General features: G+C 43.7%; 1 protein-coding gene across 2 annotated transcripts in view; it reads right to left on the bottom strand.

Moving 5' to 3' along the window:
• The window catches only part of LOC123761303 (sodium-dependent phosphate transport protein 2B), a 49,093-nt gene that overhangs the window by 29,968 nt on the left and 2,056 nt on the right, over positions 1-17,069 (bottom strand). Inside the window, exon 2 of one of the 2 annotated variants that reach the window (XM_045747234.2) lies at positions 1,070-1,226. In XM_045747234.2, the coding sequence (XP_045603190.2) occupies positions 1,070-1,226 (157 nt within the window). The remainder of the gene's footprint in view (positions 1-1,069; positions 1,227-17,069) is intronic. The other variant, XM_045747235.2, reaches the window with a different exon arrangement.

Below are 17,069 nucleotides of genomic sequence, written 5' to 3'. Positions count from 1 at the left end.
TAGCTATAACTGACTCTTCCATCTCCCATTGCATTAAACACTAAAATGTCTAGTTACGAAAACCAGTACATTTTCCCTCGTCCATGATGGGTTGGCTCACATTTACTAAACAGTTCGAGCTCTCCGAAGCGTTACGAGGTTGTCCATAACAATAACAACCTTGGGTGGAGGACAAGCAGCGCATGCCAGCTCGTACACTGTTTAATAAATACAGGCTTAGTCGTCATGACTGAGGAAAGATGTACAGGTCTCGTAAGAGACGTAAAATTCTTGACGAATCTTGCTTGATACCTGCTTGATGGGGTTCTGAGAGTTCTTCTACTCTCCAAGTCCGGCCCGAGGCCAGGCTTGACTTGTGAGTGCTTGGTCCAACAGGCTGTTGCGTGGACCGGCCCACAGGCCCACATATCCACCACAGCCCGGTTGTGTTGGGCTACAATCCTAGCTCTTTTCTCAAAAAAAATAAGAATACATATAGATACTATGGATTGAATGTACTGAATATGGACTGTTGAACCAAAAGCTACAAGTCCGCGTTCTGTGATATTAAATTGTAGAGGGCTCGAGAAGTTGGCAGCAGTCAAACCCAATAGTTCCTAGGCCTAGTAATATACTAAATTAGACAAGATTGCGTTTGTTAGGCATATGATTCCCTATTTAGGCCTAGGTTATGTTAGGCTGTTTCAGTTATGCCCTTTAGAATTTCAGTAGTTCAAAACGAGGGCATATTTTTGTGGATTTCGTCCATAGTAGCTGTGTACTATTATTTATGGAGGATGGGTTGCTCGCGTCTCATTAGTTCATTCTCTCCATTCGCCACTCCGTAAAAAATACAACTGTTTTGCCTAACTAGAACTGTACACACACCCAATCATCCCACCTAACCTATCGAGACAAAGTCACGAAAACGTCAACATAGGTTTTACGTTTTCATGCCTCGAACTATTATTTGATACCACAAAGTATGGACTCCAAAGCTTACTCAAGAATCATAATGATCCACTAAACCATGGAGGGGCCACTAGGCCAACTAAACCTCTGTGATCAGGGGCTTTGAGAACTGTCTCACCTTCCCACTTGACACCGTCGTCGATCTGTAGTTCAGTGACGGCCCAGGGGTCCTCCTCGGCCGCCTCCTGCTTCACCTGGCTCTCTCGCTCCTTCTCCGCCACCCTCGACAGGCCATCGCTGCTGAAGGCCACGTTCACCACACCATTCGACAACTGCTGGGGAAGGAACAATAACTTTCAATTAGTACAACCTCAAGTGTTACCTGAAGACTAACTTCACACTAAACTCTTGAAGGAATAACAACTTATTAAACAATCTAGGGGTTGTGGGAAGTCTAGGAATCAGTGTTCGATCCAATTCCACAACCTCAATGGGTTTTTTTATGACATGCCTACAAATCATGTTTACCTTTAATTAAAACAAACTTAATATGGATGAGAGGAATTGCAATTTTTTCACAATATCAAGCACAACCATTGTATAACGCAACAGCAATTCTTAGTATTAGAAATATTCTTTACACTAACAGTGCACAACCACTTTGACTGGACCATCGAGCTTCACTTCTGTCAGACTGGCGTTCAGTTCCCGACAGTCCAAGTGGTTGGGCACTATTCCTTTACTTCGTCCTATCTTGAATACTTATCCTCATATCCTTTCCAAGAGTTATTTAGTCGTAATGGTTAGTGTTTTCTCCTGATAATTACTTTACCTAACGCTAATAGTATGAGAGCAATGAGGCACCATGTAGAGGAGAGTATAACAGGGAATGAAATGACTCGAGTGATTTTCTTCATGGGAGAAAAATCATGAACACAGAACATTTATAGGGCATTGAAAACAAAAAATCAACAGAAATCAACTCAATAGAGGAAAAAAAACAAAAATTCAAAATTTTTGACTGTCAAAAATCCCACCTAAATAAGGATGTCAGGAAAAATTGGGCTGTGTAAATTGGTTTATATAGATGGAATAGTTGGGTCAGAGTAGAATGGTCAAAGGAAAGGGCAGCTAATTAATTAATGGTTCTTTAGGTTCTCTGGAGCAACATCCGGGTTGTTCACAAAACGGAACAAAGGGTGGATGGAACATGACGCAGACAATGACGGTGATGAACAGAATCTTCACCCGCGTTTGCCCATGACTTCTGTCCGTATTTCTGTGTTTCTCTCCGTCTCTCATTCCTTCCCCATTTCACACAAATGACCAAAAGAGACAGAGACGGATTTCAAAGGACAGATTTCACTCAAATGGCCAAAAAATGGCCAGAAAGATGGAGGAGGAGGAGAAGAGGATTATTTCCACCTAGAACTCAAGGTTAAAAAAAAAAAATCCCCATAACATTGCACCAGAGCCAAGCGAGTGGCAGTAAATTACCACCCACGCCCTTCCGGCACGCACACGCACGCACGTGCACACACACACACACACACACACACACACACACACACACACACATACACACACAAAAGTAACTATATGTATCTAGAGCAGCGATTCTGAAATGACGCAGAATATAACGCTGGTGATAAAATGCCGATGACGATAACAGTGATGAATTTTGTCAGGTATTTTGTCAGGTGTGTTTGATGCTCACAGACGTACGTAGGTTCGAATCCTCGTCACGGCCCTTGTGGATTTGTTAATTTTGTTAGGATTATTCCAGCGCGAGCCCTCAGCCTGTGACTGGCCCGCTAGACGATTCAAGAGGACTTAAAAAGAGGACGATAATAATAATGAAGAATGACGGTGACAAATAATGCTGACAATGACTAATAATGACGAATATGATAAATGATGACAAACTATAATGGTTACATTATGATGACAATCGTGATGGTAACGGTATATACATTCATAAAAACTAAAATACACATGGCACTCAAATTCCAATAATTATGAAACCAGTAATAATGAAAATAATCGGCATGTATATTACAGAAGCTACATGACTGACATGCAGGCGATGAGTGACAATAACGTGGTTGAAGTATGTTGACCAGACCACACACTAGAAAGTGAAGGGACGACGACGTTTCGGTCCGTCCTGGATCATTCTCAAGTCGACGAGAACTTCGACTTCATTCTCATCGACTTGAGAATGGTCCAGGATGGACCGAAATGTCGTCGTCCCTTTCTAGTGTGTGGTCTGGTCAACATACATGACTGACACTTTGTATTTATTTAAACATGTACTGGAAAGTCAGTGCTTAAGCTGCCTAAGCTGACTTGACTCAGTTTGGGAGCCGAGACCCGATTGCGCGGTTCTCATATTCGCGTGTCGCCAATATATGGAAGCGCGAATATTCCCAGGTAGTGTGTAATACACCTAGAAGTTCCGTGCGTGATTGGTTAGTTGTATGATTCACCTAGAAGCTCCGTGTGTGATTGGCTAGCAGGGTATCGTATCTTTCAAACTCTGTCACTCCAGTATATGAAAAAGAGAAGAGTAATAACCAATAAGAGACTATTGGTAATGTATAAAAGTTTAAAAACAATCTGTAATATTTGGGTAACGTGTGGAAAAGAGAGAGAAAGAAGTGGTTGTTAGTCTTTAAAACCCAAAAATGCAAGGTTATCAGAATATAAACAAAAATAGAGCCGACGGAGCAATACAGAGTAAAGAGGCGAGGAAGCCATCAGGATCAGTGGATCAGAACCCACAACTAGACAACATCAGAGGTACACATCCACAGGGTAGCGTGTGGAGCCACAGTCAAGCAGGGACGCGCAGCCAAGAGCAGCAGAGATTGAAACCGGCACCGAGTCTTGGCACTCAACCTTCAAAACCACATCCTTCAGCGAGTCACCCCTTGAGCCCCGTCCATCCTGTCTCAGAGTAGATGGCGTGGCCAGCGGGAACTTTGCACCACCAGTCAACGATAAACTGTCTCCGTGTGGGCATCACCAGATGCGACCCTTCCGGAAAATTGTGCTCCGTCACAGCTCTGCACGACAGGAGATGTTCTAAAGGCGTTCAACGGATTGTAAAGTTGATGGTAAAGTATGCATCAGTGGCCGCCGAAGGTGGACGTATGGCTTGCTAGTGCTGTCAGCGTCCACCAGCGGCCTGAAGGTGAAGTGGACTGACGGCTTACCAGCACCAAGCGGACACCTTAGACCAGATACAATACGTATATCTGTGTATCTATGTATTTACGTATGTAGGTTAGCTTAGCACTTTAAAAGCACCGAATCACCTTCTGTGGTTGAGTGTTCAATAAACCCTTGAACTATATGTTTAACACTTCTCTAACCCTGTCCATGGAGGACAGAAGAAAATGTATATATGCTGGTTAGCATTGTAAATATGTGGCCACGTCTGTGGTAGAAAATAATAAAAAAAAAACAGATACATCGTCACGTACAGCAGTCACTGTTCAATTCAAAATACCACGAAAATCGATATAGTATCTTGATATATCAGGTACAACCGGTGTCATGCAAGGCGGTAACAACGACAATGGATTATAGCACAAGGGTTGTTGTTGATGAGTGACTCAACATATGACACGTGATGGTAGAGGGGAGGCCACACAGCAGTCTGAACAAGAGAGAACTAGTGGCAGTCGTGGCTGGTGGTCACAGGCAGCGCCACAGTGATCACCATCTTCACATTCTCTTCATCCGTGTCACTATACCTGGGAGCTGACGCTCTGATGTCACGTGTCGTCCTATACTTTTGCCTGTCGTTTGAGTGTCGTTTAATCCTCAGATGAAGCGTTAAACACGAAAGGGAGGCAGTAATTCTTCAGTTATTTTATGATATCTTGTGCACACACGATATCTATACAAATATATTTCGCAAATGAATACAAGATGCAAAGGGGGGAGGGAGACGGTTTACGTAAAAGTTTATCTGGATGCCATTTAGGGCCTTTCACTCTCCATGAAACCACTCGAGTTCCTTGTTTTCAATTATCACCACCACGAGTTTAAACTCTAATTTAGGCAACGAAAAATTAAGAGAGTTAGAGAATGATGACTGAGCAGAGGCATGTTTAATGTCTACAAAAGTCTCGTTACAAGAGGAGTGGGATTCTGATCTCTACAACATTTCGGAATTGAACTACTTCCTGGTGCGTCTACCTGTCGTCGTTTCCTCCCTCTTAGACCGGCTCCGCCACACGGAAGTCTGACTAAGCATCATCATAGAGGCGACAAGGACAAAGCAACTGACCAAAACAAAAAAAAATATTGATAATAAAATCTTATTTGACTTCAACCAATCTAAAGAAAATATATGTGATATATTTCTTCCCTTAAAGTCTAAATAAGTAACCCATTATCAATGTGTATTGTAAAATACTTCACAGTATTATAACTCCAGTGAATCTGAAAACAAGACGCGGGTGACGTTTCCAGTTTTTGTTTAAGACGGACATTTTGAGTGCGTCTCAAGGACGGGGTCAAGAGGCTACACCAGATGTTGAGACGGTGGGTTGACCCAGGTGGCAACTCAGCCGGTGGTGGGTTGGCTGAACTGGCAACCCGTCCTCCTAAGATATCCCAACGTCAAGGAAACTGTATTACTAAAGTGCCCTTATCCTAACCTACCAGAGGACCCAAAACAGAAAACGGGACAGTATGTCAATTTCGCGAGCCGCTACCATTTTCTAGTACGAACAATTTTGCCCTTAGGTAAAGTATACGTCAAAATGCGACGTTCTATTAGGAGGACATTTTGGAACTAGTGAACACCACTCTGAAGAACACTGGAGAACACAGCATGTCACAGCTTTACATTTCTCGGCCGTATATGTACCGAGAACGCGTGCATTAGCTTTCTGACACATCATAAAAACATTATAACAAGATGTACCAACTTTGTAACATGTCGTAACAATAGTGACCACTGTGTTGTGTGTTTGCAGGGCGTGTAATGGGTAAAAGAACACAATTGATCTGGTCATTTTGACACTAACAACACCTCACTGGATGTCAGACAACAATGATGGCACCAGAGAAGGTCAAATGCCACCGCCTCCTACAGAACCTGTAGCTACCAGAAACCACATGAATATTGGTAAGAGAATCAGTCGTCTATAATTATATAATATAAATATACACATGTATGCGGAAAATCCACAGAGAAACGGAAAAGAACTTTTCTTTTTTTATGCAATACAATGTATGCGGAAAAGATTTTCAGCATTCAAATGATCAGTGTTTCGTGATCGTAAAGTACATATATACAATGCATACATACATACATATTATATATATATATATATATATATATATATATATATATATATATATATATATATATATATATATATATATATATATATATATACACACACACACACACACAGGTTAGAGGAACTTGTAATCAGGAACACGTATACCATATGACTGACCAAATTGAGTGGCGGGACCAAAGAGCTGAAGCTCAACACCCGGGGAGAGGGGAGGGAGAGGGCAAGAGAGTGTTAGGGGGGAGAGGGAGAGAGGGTGGGAGAGGGGGGGGGAGAGGGAGGAGGACGGATGTGTACACAGGGGCGAGGAGGGTGTTAACGAGGCACACAACAAAGAGGTGATGCAGCAACGTCCGCAACTACATGCAAATACAAAATCCACCACACACACACACACACACACACGCACACACACACACACACACACACACACACACACACACACACACACACACACAGCCAGAGCTCAACCCCCGCAAACACAACTAGGTGAGTACACACACACACACACACACACACACACACACACCACGACACCATTTCGTCGAACGAGGTTGTTCTGGTGCTTCCGTCGGAGGTTCGGTCATCCCCTCCCTCCCTTCCCCCTCCCATCATCCTCACCTCTTAAAGCATTCTTCTTCTCCCTTTTAAGTCATTTATCTTTAGCTCATTCGGCGCCTGAGCACAAAAATATTCGTACCACCAGAACTACGCAATATTAGCACTAAAACACCCAAATCTTTCAATCCCTATCTTTAAAACTGACTTACATTGGATAATACATCAAGTGAAGATTGATTATTCATTATTTCTATCTTTTTTTGTATATAAAAAGTTATTATTATTAATATTTTGTGTGGGTCGGGTAATTTGTTTTAGTCATGTTGTTTCGACTTGATCTCTGCATATTATTAATTGATTGCCAACAACATTTGCATCCTAAATTCTGCCGTTTCCGCTTAATTAAGTGGCGAAAAAAGGTGCCTTTTTGTTACTAACCATAAGAAAAGGTGCCTGATACTAGTCATAACAAAAGGTGCCTAATACTAACCATACCAAAAGGTGCCTGATACTAACCATAACAAAAGGTGCCTGATATTAACCATAACAAAAGGTGCCTGATACTAACCATAACAAAAGGTGCCTGATATTAACCATAACAAAAGGTGCCTGATACTAACCATAACAAAAGCAGTACAATATACGGAGACAAATTAAACAAAGTTCTCATATTGTTGGTGGAAAAAGTTACCTCATTGTTGGCTAACGTATATCATTGTCCTTATCTTTCAGGACGTGTCTTGCGACTGGGAGGATGGACACTGAGGGACGGGGTAGACAGAGAGGGGGTAGACAGAGAGGGGGTAGACAGAGAGGGGGTAGACAGAGAGGGGGTAGACAGGGGGGTAGACAGGGGGGTAGACAGAGAGGGCGGAGAGAGAGAGGGGGTAGACAGAGAGGGGGATAGACAGAGAGGGGGTAGACAGAGAGGGGGTAGACAGAAGGAGTTGGATAGACAGGGAGAGGGTGAATATTAGATAAGTTTACATCAACGATTTCAATATGGAAATTATTAATATTAATAATATAAATTGTCACATTACTATTAAAATAATAATAATAATAATAATAATAATAATAATAATAATAATAATAATAATAAATATTTTATTACGACAGCTGTTTACGTCATAATTATGATGAACTATATATGTCATTATGGCTATTACAATCACTACTGCATTTATTGCTGTTACAATCATATCCAACAAGCACAAATAGGTGAGTACACACACACACACACACACACACACGCCGGATTTCAAGACTTTGGTACCTAATATTTTTCCATTGAGAAGTTAAATACTATATCAAAGGGTCAACAGTTCTGCTGCTTCTATTAGTAGTCACTGTGAGATCTTGTTTATGCCAAGGACTTTCCTCACATCCAGTTCCTCTAGTTATTCTTCTGTATTTGGCTTCACATCAGTTTCAACGAACCCTTATTGCATAGGGTGCGGTTCTCTCAAGGATCCTAAATTTAGCATCTAGGATCCTAGATCCTAGTACTTGATGAAGGCCTTATCACTTTCATTGTATCCTTGCCTCTATTGTGCAACCTGCATCCCTTGGTTATTTGCAGACAGTTACCTCCTGATGAGATTGTGGAGGAGGGTAGGGTGGTCTATGCCTTTTGGTTGCTATGTAATTCTCATTCTCCTCTACTACCAATCTTCTAATTTTTATGCACTTGTGCCTCACTATTTTATTAAAGTATAATAAGGCTGTTCCGTTCTCCTTGTTTTTCTCTCGATATATTTGGCTTCCATTTTTCTGCAGATTATGTGTCTGTCTGTCAAGCAATGGGCTTAGTGTCCTTCTTGGCTTCTTTATTGTAAGTAAACTTAAAGAAATTACTGTATAGAGTCCCTCTATTTGCATGTGGTTTTTCCTACATATTATTTTTCACCACGTTTCTCTCCATATCTCTTTAGGAAATCCCTGACTATCTAAAACTCCCCCTGTTAGCTAATCTCGCACTCTGTCCTGGTGTTTCTATGTGTAGCTCTGTGCCAACATATTAATCCAGTGGTCACTGGCCCACCGCTGCATTTCATGTTGAAAGCTCACAATTTTCGTCTCAGCCTGCTCGATGACACAGTTCAACATAATAATTATTGAGAACACAGTAACTGATGCTGTCAGAGAGAGAGAGAGAGAGAGAGAGAGAGAGAGAGAGAGAGAGAGAGAGAGAGAGAGAGAGAGAGAGAGAGAGAGAGAGAGAGAGAGAGAGAGAGAGAGGGAGAGAGAGAGAGAGAGAGAGAGAGAGAGAGAGAGAGAGAGAGAGAGAGAGAGAGAGAGAGAGAGAGAGAGAGAGAGAGAGAGAGAGAGAGAGAGGGAGAGAGAGAGAGAGAGAGAGAGAGAGAGAGAGAGAGAGAGAGAGAAGAGGGGGGGGGGTGTTCCTTCCTCTGTATTCTAATCCACTTGACTGCGTGTGTGGCGGTGTTTTTGGGAAGAGGAATAAAGGGTAGGTGGATTGAAAAGAGGGGTGGGAGGAGATGAGTTTTCGTGGAGGTGGAGGGGGGTCGTGGGATCGGAGGATGGGCGTGGAGAAGGGGGGGGATTTGTTGGGGGGGGGGATTTTTTTTTGTGGGGGGGGTCGTGTACACTAACCAGGCGTGTATGTCCAGTGATCATCGCGCCCTGTGACCCTGATTCAGCATACATCGCCATACACACACACACACACACACATACACACACACAAACACACAAACACACATACACACACAAACACAAACACACATACATACACAAACACACACACACACACTCACGTCTGCCTTATTCCTCCATATCTGCCACTCTTTTCCCTCTTCCTCCCCATTTTTATTCCCCCCCTTTTCTCTAACCCCCCTCCCATCTCTCTTGTCTCCTTCTCCCGTCTCCATCCTCCCCCCTACCCATCCTTCACCCTCCTCTCCACAAGATGTTGAAACTACTGGGGATCTGCCTGCCAACTAGGCGTTATCTTTTACGGAAATGCGGTTTAATCTAGTTTTCGGAGCCAGTCCATATCTCCTCCGGCACGCGGTAAAACCCCAAATGTCCCTCCCCCCCCCCCCCCCTCTCTCTCTCTCTCTCTCTCTCTCTCTCTCTCTCTCTCTCTCTCTCTCTCTCTCTCTCTCTCTCTCTCTCTCTCTCTCTCTCTCTCTCTCACACACACACACACACATACACCTAGCGGAGATATACAAACCCTCCACCTTTGTGGAGTCCCACCTTCGGGGAGCCGGTCGGCCGAGCGGACAGCACGCTGGACTTGTGATCCTGTGGTCCTGGGTTCGATCCCAGGCGCCGGCGAGAAACAATGGGCAGAGTTTCTTTCACCCTATGCCCCTGTTATCTAGCAGTAAAATAGGTACCTGGGTGTTAGTCAGCTGTCACAGGCTGCTTCCTGGGGGTGGAGGCCTGGTCGAGGACCGGGCCGCGGGGACACTAAAAGCCCCGAAATCATCTCAAGATAACCTCATCTCATCTCAAGATAACCTCGCACGCTCTCTTATGTCTCCCTATCATAAGTCTTCCAAGTCCATTATCAGAGGAAGTAATATGTTAGCCACACTATCGCCATCCGATTGGACGTGTATCTTAGCGGACTTGTTGAGGATGGTAGGTGGGTCCCGGTGGGTCCCGGTGGTTCCTGGTGGGTCCCGGTGGGTCCCAGTGGATCCCCGTTGGTCCCGTTGGGTCCCGTTGGGTCCCAGTGGGTCCCGGTGGGTCCCGGTGGGTCCCGGTGGGTCCCAGTGGGTCCCGTTGGGTCCCAGTGGGTCCCGGTGGGTCCCAGTGGGTCCCGGTGGGTCCCGGTGGGTCCCAGTGGGTCCGTCTAATTACCCAAAGCTTCCTAGCATTGCCTAAACAATGAGGAAACGTGAGATATTTTCTCGCTATAATGTTGGAGCTGAATGTAGAACAGGTAAAAAAATTATTTCTACTCTGACATAATATAACTTTATAACGAAATTGGACGAAATTAAGTGGCAGGTGACCCCATAGGAAGTCGACGATCCAAGCGACAATGTTGTGGAGCGACTTATCCAAAATATATTGTTGCTTGGAGAATGTTTGTTGGCATATCAGCCTCCTGTGCCAAACCAACCCAAACCGAACCTAACCTCCAGGCGTCTTGTTCAAGTCGCCCCACAACATTGTCGCTTGGATAGTCGACTTCCTATGGCGTCACCTGCCTCTTAGTTTCGTCCAATTTCGTTATAAAATAATGACATTTCAGAGTTAAAACTTATTTTTTACGTGTTCTACATTCAGAACCAACATTATAGTGAGTAAATAAATCACGAGTCCTCATTACTTAGGTAATACTAGGATGCTTTGGGTAATTAGACGGACCGGGTCCCGACACTTTTCAATACATAGTTGTATGGGTGTTTCCGTATCTCTGGATGTTGTCGGTACCGCACTCAACTTTCCATTTTTTTTCACCTACTTCCACCAGAAGGCAAACCTGCCACAATCCGGTTCTATCCCCCATCAACGCGCCCCTTTCTAGAGGCGCTATAAGTTGGATTTTCCATTCTCGGTGTTTGGTCCGTATTGTTCTTCCCACACTCCCTCAATCAAAAATTTCTTGGCCAAAACTGCCCCTTTATCAACATGCGGAGCTTCAAGGCTGCTCTCGTCATCAATATACTCAGCCCCAAGCCTCACCCTCCCTCAACATACCCAGCCTCAAACCTTACCCTCCCTCAACATACTCAGCCCCAAGCCTTACCCTCCATCAACATACCCAGACCTAACTCTTACCCTCCATCAACATACCCAACACTACGCATGATGTTCAAGCGGCCTTCTCTTCAACAATAAGACCCCCCTCCCCCCCCTCCCACCACTAAATGTCTCTGTTCCTCCCCCTCTTCCTTGCCCCCCCCCCCTCTCCTTGCCCCCCCCCCTCCTTTGCAATAACCTTCCATCCAGCTGCTCCTCCTTCTCCCCCCTCCCCATCCAGAGGCGCGGGGAGCCCAACCATCCTGGCCTAGTGACCAACCTCACCACAAAAACTGGCCCTGGGAAAGACAGATCGTGCTCACAAGAGAATCCTCCTCCCACTCATACTCATCTTCCATCACATTTTCTCATCATGAAAAGCCTCTGTCTCCTAGGTTATTGAAATTCTGTTGGATTTTTGGTTTGATAAAAAAAATAAACGTTTTGATTTTACTGAAAATGTTGCAGAAATCGGCCACAAACAGGCATTGGAATAGGAGGAAAATGGAGAGATGTACAGAAGATAATAATCAAGCGGAGGTAGAGGAGGAGGAAGAGAGGGAGGAAGAAGGAGGAAGAGGCAGAGGAGACGGAAGAAGATAAATAAAGAGAAGCAGAATTAGCACACCAGGAAAGTATTAAAATAAAAAATTAAACCTGTGCTTTCTCACTTCATATCGCTAACTCCACTAATCAAGGCCAGGATTTATTAAACATTTACACATCCACTTACGAAACCTGTGCATCTTTCCTCACTATAGTGGCTTTGTTTATATGTATTAAACAAAGGAATTTATATATATAAATTCTAGGAGCAGAGAACTGTGCTTTATTCCCTCTTAAGAATCTATGTCAGCAGAGAAACATTGAAATGTCAAAGTCTGTATCAACCGTCAATTTTTTTAATCTGGTACAATTACCAATATATATTACTGTGGCGTAATCCGTCGTCTTTACCTGTCTGGCGTTATCGCTTAGCTTTATCCCGTCAAACTCACCTGGTTTTATCAAGTGGATTTATTACCTGGATTTTTCTCGTTTTAATCACCTGTCTACCATCCCTGTCCTCCTCACCCGCCTCTTCATCCCTCCCGGTAACACTGCTCCTGTCACAGTTGCCTCCCGTCTATTCTGCATGTCACCGTCTCTTGTGTTTCCTCACCTGTCAGTTCCATGTCCTTTACCGTTGTCATTCAATCCTTCACCTGTTGCCGGTAACCAGTCATTAATTATCAGATTTCCCCCGTACACCCAATCACCGCATGAGAGAGAGAGAGAGAGAGAGAGAGAGAGAGAGAGAGAGAGAGAGAGAGAGAGAGAGAGAGAGAGAGAGAGAGAGAGAGAGAGAGAGAGAGAGAGAGAGAGTGAGTGAGTGAGTCAACTGAGAAATAACTGAAAAGACCTGACAAACCCGTCGGGTCAGAGACTCCTCCCCCTAAATCACATGAACTAGCTTTTGCTTTCCTTTAACCAGCCACACCTCACCCCACCCCAGCCATAACTCAAGCACCGTGATATCTGTCACCCTGATTATTCCGACAATGTCAACAGGCTATCAAATCTGAGACGGCAATGCAATACATGCATACCTGGCCTCGAACGTGTGACCTGATACATGATCACCAGTTCGCCACACTGCCCACCCAACCATGGAGCCCACAACCTAGCCCCACAGTGCCTAAATCTTCGTTAAACAATAATATTAATCAATGTTACATACTATACCGTTTTGAGTACACTTCACATTGTGAAGTATTGATTAATACGTGTATGGGGTCGGTAGCAGCTTGGACAAACGTATAATGAGGGAATTCATAACATAAGTGAAAACTTTCAAACCCACCAAAGATTTTGCCAAACATTTACAAATTTCTATGATTCTTTAACCAAAATTTGGTCAAACTGGTTTATTTGTTCTCATGTTCGAATGAAACAGTGTAGTATGAATGAGTGAATTCGAACAAACATTATTATGCAATCTCGTATACGAGGCAGATACAATAATGTACATATGTGTGTATTCACCTATTTGTGTTTGCGGGGGTTGAGCTCTGGCTCTTTGGTCCCGCCTCTCAACTGTCAAACTAGTGAACAGGTTCACAGAGTTCATGTGTGTGTGTGTGTGTGTGTGTGTGTGTGTGTGTGTGTGTGTGTGTGTGTGTGTGTGTGTGTGTGTGTGTGTGTGTGTGTGTGTGCGTGTGTATGTGTACTCTGCTTTGTGGAGGCGGAACTCTAGCTTTTGACCCCCCATCCACCCCATCTTCTACGCAGTAATCGTCCAGTGAAACGCCTTCATGATTTTCATGGTTCTTTAATCATATTTATATTTGAACTCCACGACTTCCTCTCGTAATATTTTCATACGCTCCACCCCCCGACCCCCGCACACTGACCTTCCCAACACTCACACTGAAGAAGTTCCTCTCACTCAGCACCTTCACACTGAAGAAAGTCTTTCTCATATCTGGCCATTGTTTATTCAGCGTTCATCCAATGTATTTTTAATGCTGGAATTTAGGTCGAATACTATATCCGGTTAAACTAGAACCGGTTAAGTTATTCAGAGACGTGTTTTCCTCAAGACACGATCCATCAATCATTTTATACCCAGGTCCTCTATTACTGTTGGGTGAACAGTGGCGAACGGTGAAGAAACTGTGGCAAGTCGTCCCAAAAAATTCCAAGATTCAATACTCCTGGTTTCAGATGTATCAAAGAGCCAATCTTCACCTTGTCGATATCTTTAAGTAAACAAATCCACAAGGGCCGTGGCGAGGATTCGAACCTGCGTCCTGGAGCATCCCAGACACTGCCTTAATCGACTGAGCTACGACAGGTTCGAATCCTCGTCACGGCCCATGGATTTGTTCATATGATGCATCACGTTATTGTGATCTCTGTGTGTGATCTTTAAGTATTTTGTACGTAGTGCCCACGTACTCTCTATGTCCGATTCTCCTGTTTAGTGGGAATTCGTTATATCTGCGGACTTTTCCAAAGTTTCCTTATGTACTTCTGAAAGAGTTCACGCCGTGCTTGCCCTGCATACTTCAATACTGGTCTCACGTACGTGTCAACAGTATTCCGAATGATTCCTTAAGGATGACCTAATGTTACCGAGTGTGCTTCAGCCTCTTAGCTGGATTGTGTGTGATTACTGTTTAATTAAGGGCAGATTGACGACTGATGGATAACTGATTAAGTTAACATTTGACTGAAGGTTTTGTATTCAAGTATCTATTATGAAATGCATCAAAAGTCATAAAAAAAGGAGAAAAGTTCGCGACATTCACATTTGAAAGTGTTTGAAGACGATACAAAATAAATTATTCATATACAATTGGACTCTTAAAGCCAACTGAAAAGAAATTAATGCAATGTAAGCAATACAAATGTAATACACTAAAACAATATACACATGCCAATCAGGTGGTTACTTTGGTCAGTCAGGTTAAGCAGCACTGAGTGTGGACAGTAATTAGACCTGTGATCAAGTCTATTTACTGTCAAGTCAAGTCATCTCCCTCTATAGGTCTAGCAAGCGTTCTGACACCCTTGACACCCTCTTCCCCCCCTTCCTCCGTCAACTGTGTATAATACGTACAAGATCTCTTAGTACAGCTGCCTTCGTTCTCGACTCACAATCGGGGATCCCTAGTTCAATTCCCAAGGAGGGACAGAAATAGTTGGGCACGATTCCTTTCATCTAATGGTACTGTTCACCTAGCAGTAAATAGGCACCAGGGAGTTGGAAGACTGTTATAAGGGGAAGCATCCTGGGAAGGATCAGTAGTTCGACCTTAGGCCGGATGGGAACCTCGATACAAACCTAAAAAAAATATATATACACAGGCATCCTATCCGACGAATCGAATAAAGTATGATAAAGTAACAAAGGACGCGAGGAATAACTGGAAGGTGCCACCTGGCAACCCTTTCAGGAAACAAATGCCAAAACCGAGACATCGTGTATACCGTTTCCAAACAAGCTGAGCGTCACGTCGAGTCGTTTTGACCATGAAGCTTTTCTTGCGATTGTCATACGACAGAAGGATTCTACGTCCTATTGCAGTTTAAACCGGTGGAGACAACGCGATTCTTGCAGTTCTTGCGGCTTTGGCACACGGGATAATTTTGTCGTCGTTACCAGGTAATCTAATGGAAAATTCTTTTGTGTACCATTTAAGTTTGGTCGAGTGACACTAGGACATTGAAGACGCTTTCCTTTGAAATTCCCTTTCAAAGAAAATGAAAAATGACGCGTGTCAAGGATTCTCAATGGGTGACTATTATATAAATATATACGAGCTGTTATGCTTCTCGTACAGACTCTCAATACAACTCTTCGTACCACTTATTTTTATCAGCTTTCTCTTATATTGCTCCTGTATAACAAATCTCTAATTTCCACCACTTTCCCTCATCTGTATGCGTAACTTCTAAGACTTTACAAGCTATTCACTTTAATGACATACACCACTTTCTCCAGCACACACTTTATACGGCACTTCTACAGTACAATACTTAATAATACCGTTCATAAATATTAATTTCTTACGACTGCTTAATACTATTTTATATTTTTTCCTATAGTTTATCTGTTAATAATGCTGTATTCGTGCCCGCTGGTGTTATTTAATATATATAAAGAATCTGAATCTCAATATTGTTGGGGCCAAAATTCTAATTCTGTTTAGCCCCAGAATTATGCCCGTGTGTGTATACTAACCCTGAGAGGCGGAACGTTAATGGTTACCTGGGATGCCATTATGTCTGACCTTGGGTTCATCTGTGACTCAAGCTCTTCCGTGGATGAAATCCGGCCACGAACCTTCTCCTCCACCCCTCCCGCAGGGCGTGGATACCGTCACCCAGCAAGCCAAGTGTTGTAGAATGCAGAGTAATTTGGCGGAAACTTGAACTCGACTGTTTTGCAAGCGCATGGATGTGTGTGTGTGTGTGTGTGTGTGTGTGTGTGTGTGTGTGTGTGTACTCACCTAGTTGTACTCACCTAGTTGTGCTGGCGGGGGTTGAGCTCTGGCTCTTTGGTCCCGCCTCTCAACCGTCAATCAACAGGTGTACAGATTCCTGAGCCTATCGGGCTCTGTCATATCTACACTTGAAACTGTGTATGGAGTCAGCCTCCACCACATCACCCCCCTGTGTGTGTGTGTGTGTATTTACTGTTTGTGTCTGCAAAATCGAGCTATTAGCTTTTTAGACCCTATTTTTCCACAATTATGTCTACTACATGTATTTCTCTCTAACATACACACTTCCCCAAGAAGCAGCCCGTAGCAGCTAACTCCCAGGTACATATTTACTGTTAGGTGAACAGGGTGTGTGTGCGTGTGTGTATTCACCTAGTTGTGCTTGCGGGGGTGGAGCTCTGCTCTTTCGGCCCGCCTCTTAACTGTCAATCAACTGTTACTAACTACTATTTTTTTGTTCCCCCCCTCCCCCATACACCCCCAGGAAGCAGCCTGTAACAGCTGTCTAACTCCCAGGTACCTATTTACTGCTAGGTAACAGAGACATCAAGGTGAAAGAAATTCTGCCCATAGTTTCCCACCG

This window comes from Procambarus clarkii, chromosome 7, assembly GCF_040958095.1.
Source record: "Procambarus clarkii isolate CNS0578487 chromosome 7, FALCON_Pclarkii_2.0, whole genome shotgun sequence".
In the NCBI taxonomy this organism is placed as follows: Eukaryota; Metazoa; Arthropoda; class Malacostraca; order Decapoda; family Cambaridae; genus Procambarus; species Procambarus clarkii.
This window is presented reverse-complemented; position numbering and strand designations above follow the sequence as displayed.